Source organism: Empidonax traillii, unplaced genomic scaffold (genome assembly GCF_003031625.1).
Source record: "Empidonax traillii isolate 1590-97213 ecotype Southwest subspecies unplaced genomic scaffold, ASM303162v1 scaffold476:size613836, whole genome shotgun sequence".
In the NCBI taxonomy this organism is placed as follows: Eukaryota; Metazoa; Chordata; class Aves; order Passeriformes; family Tyrannidae; genus Empidonax; species Empidonax traillii.
In genome coordinates, this window is record NW_020955669.1 from 388,328 (window position 1) to 390,844 (window position 2,517).

Sequence of the window (2,517 nt, forward strand, 5' to 3'; positions counted from 1 at the left end):
TCCGCCCCGCGAGCGCGCGAGCGCGCGCTCGCGGAGCGGGGGGGCAGGGGGGTGTCACGCGGGGGGGGGACGGGCGGGCGGGAGCGCGCGCGGGCTCGCGGCACCGGCGGGCGCGCGCGCGCGCGGCGTGTGAGGTCACTTCCGCCGTGTGGGCCCCGCGGTTGTGGGGGAACCGGACCCGCCATGGCCTCGCTGCTCAAGGTGGACCCGGAGGTGAAGCTCAAGGTGCGCCCGGTTCCCCCCACCCGCGCACGGGCCCGGGGTGGGAGGGGAAGGTGTTTTGCGGGCTCTTCCCGCGTTCCTCGGGAGGTCCCGGGTGGCGGCTGCGGGGGGAGGGGGGGGCGCGGTGGGGCGCGGCCTTCCCCCCCGGGGGGCCCCCGCCGTTCCGCAGAGGCCCTGACCTGCCGGTGTTTTTCCCTCCGCAGGTTGACTCCTTCAGGGAGCGGATCACGAGTGAGGTGAGTGTCCCACCGGAGGCAGGAAAAGGGGCTGTTTTGGATGGCAGCAGCGCCCAGAGCATCACTCACCCTTCCCTGCGGGGAGGTTCCTGAGCCTCCCGGCTCTCCCTGCATCTCCTCGCCTGGGCTGAGGGTGGTTTCGGGCAGCAGGAAGGATCTGTGTTCTCCCCCGTTTCCTGCCTGTGGACGGATGGTTTCCCCGGTGTTCCTGCCTCACGGCCTTGTTTCACTCTGCTGTCTCTTCTTTCTCTGTCAGGCTGAAGACCTCGTAGCAAACTTTTTCCCAAAGAAGCTGTTAGAACTCGATGGCTTCCTCAAGGTAGGGCGTGCCTTGTGCTCTGCATCCTTTTCCATTCCCCAGCAACGTGGCAGGTCTCATCTTGGCTGTGTTCTCTGCGTTTCACCTTGTTTGCAGAGACACAAGGCCGCAGCTGGTGGCTCTGGAGGGGTGCTGCCTTTTTCAGTTTGCTCTGTGTGATCTCTCACTTTTATCTGTCAAAGGCTGTCCCTGGCAGCACCAGGGATGCCGGTGGCTGAGTCCAGCCCAGCCTGGCTCGCTGCTCCTGGGCTGAGGGAGCTCTGCTCACACCCTATTGTTGGGCTATTCCTTTTCATTCATCCTTGTTTTTACAGCTGGATGAGGAGGTCTGAATCTTTTGTCTTCTCCTCGTCTTTGGTGTGGCAGAACTTGCTAGTTCGTAATTAAATAACAAATCTGCTTTATTTTCCAGGAGCCCATCCTGAATATTCATGATCTTACCCAGATCCATTCGGATATGAACCTGCCAGTGCCTGACCCAATTCTTCTCACCAACAGCCATGATGGACTGGATGGGGTAAGGTTACCCTCTTGGCTGTAATCCTGGTTTCTGTTAATTAAAACTGCATGGCTTGCTCTGTGCTGGGGTAGGATATTCTTATTTAATAACAGACCCTGGCTCTCCCAAAGCCTTTTAAGGGTTGGTCTCTCAAGCCTGGGAGGTCTGCTGGAGGTAACACTGTGCTTTGCAGTCCCCTTTTTGGCTAGAAGGCCAGGAGTGTGGCAGAGGCTCCAAAGTTTTCCCTTGTTTCCTTTGCAGCACTGTTATAACCTCACGACTAGTCTTGTGAGTAAAGCGTTTTGTACATTTTGTATATTTGTATGTTTTAGCCAAATATGAAAAAGAGGAAGCTGGAAGACCACGATGAGACCTTTCAGGGTAAGAGTCCTCGAGTCCCCTGTGTTGCTGCCTGCCCCCTGAGCCACTGCATCGTGCCTTGGGGGTGTGAATCACACGAGCCCCACTCGCCCTGCCCTGACAGCAGCTGCTGCTCGTGCAGGCCAGGGCCTGACACACAGATGTGCTGGTGTGGAGGAGTCAGGTTCCAGCTCCTAGAAGCGTAATCAGTACTTCTCTGATAGACATGAGTAGTACTTGCTTGAGCTTGGGCCTGCTCATGGAGGCAGCTGATCTCCTGGTGGCTTTGTCTGGAGGAAGATTGCAGGCTTTGGATTAAGCTGAGGCAGAAATTCCCAGGGAAACCCTTTTGTGCTCAACCTCAGAAGCCTCAAGCTCTTCAGCCACATCTCTGCTGGGTGTTTTCTCTTTTCCTTCCCCTTGTGGTCACTGCTGTCATCCCATTTCCCCTTCCCCACAGGTGGCTCAGTCCCTCTCTGGCCCGGGTGGGGGGTGAGGCTCAGGGTGACCCTATGGTTCCTGACGCTGGGTCTTTGTCTCTGCTGCAGGTACCAAAGTGTTCGTGATGCCCAATGGGATGCTGAAGAGCAATCAGCAGCTGGTGGACATCATCGAGAAAGTGAAGCCAGAAATCAGGCTGCTCATTGAGAAGTGCAATACGGTGGGTGTGGGCCTGGGGCGAGGGGAGGCAACCGGGCTGGTTTTGCTCCTGGAGAGGCAAAGCTGTGGACAGAGCAGGCCTGGAGATGGGGAAGGGCAGGGCTCCTGTGGTACAGTCAGGAGAACTTCCCATGGGAATCCCCTGTGCTGGCTTGAGTGGCATCCCAGCCATGTGGGAAGTGATCTCCTCGGGAGTGTTGCAGGTGCATGTGGGACCTGCA

At 58.1% G+C, this 2,517-nt stretch overlaps 1 protein-coding gene across 1 annotated transcript in view; it reads left to right on the forward strand.

Annotated features, from left to right (window-relative positions):
* Window positions 1-126: 126 nt before the first annotated feature.
* Window positions 127-2,517, forward strand: part of PSME3 (proteasome activator subunit 3) — a 6,117-nt gene continuing 3,726 nt past the window's right edge. Inside the window, exons 1-6 of the mRNA XM_027895979.1 lie at window positions 127-225; window positions 426-458; window positions 715-777; window positions 1,190-1,294; window positions 1,609-1,657; window positions 2,185-2,297. Coding sequence (XP_027751780.1) covers window positions 184-225; window positions 426-458; window positions 715-777; window positions 1,190-1,294; window positions 1,609-1,657; window positions 2,185-2,297 — 405 coding nt within the window. The 5' untranslated portion in view covers window positions 127-183. The remainder of the gene's footprint in view (window positions 226-425; window positions 459-714; window positions 778-1,189; window positions 1,295-1,608; window positions 1,658-2,184; window positions 2,298-2,517) is intronic.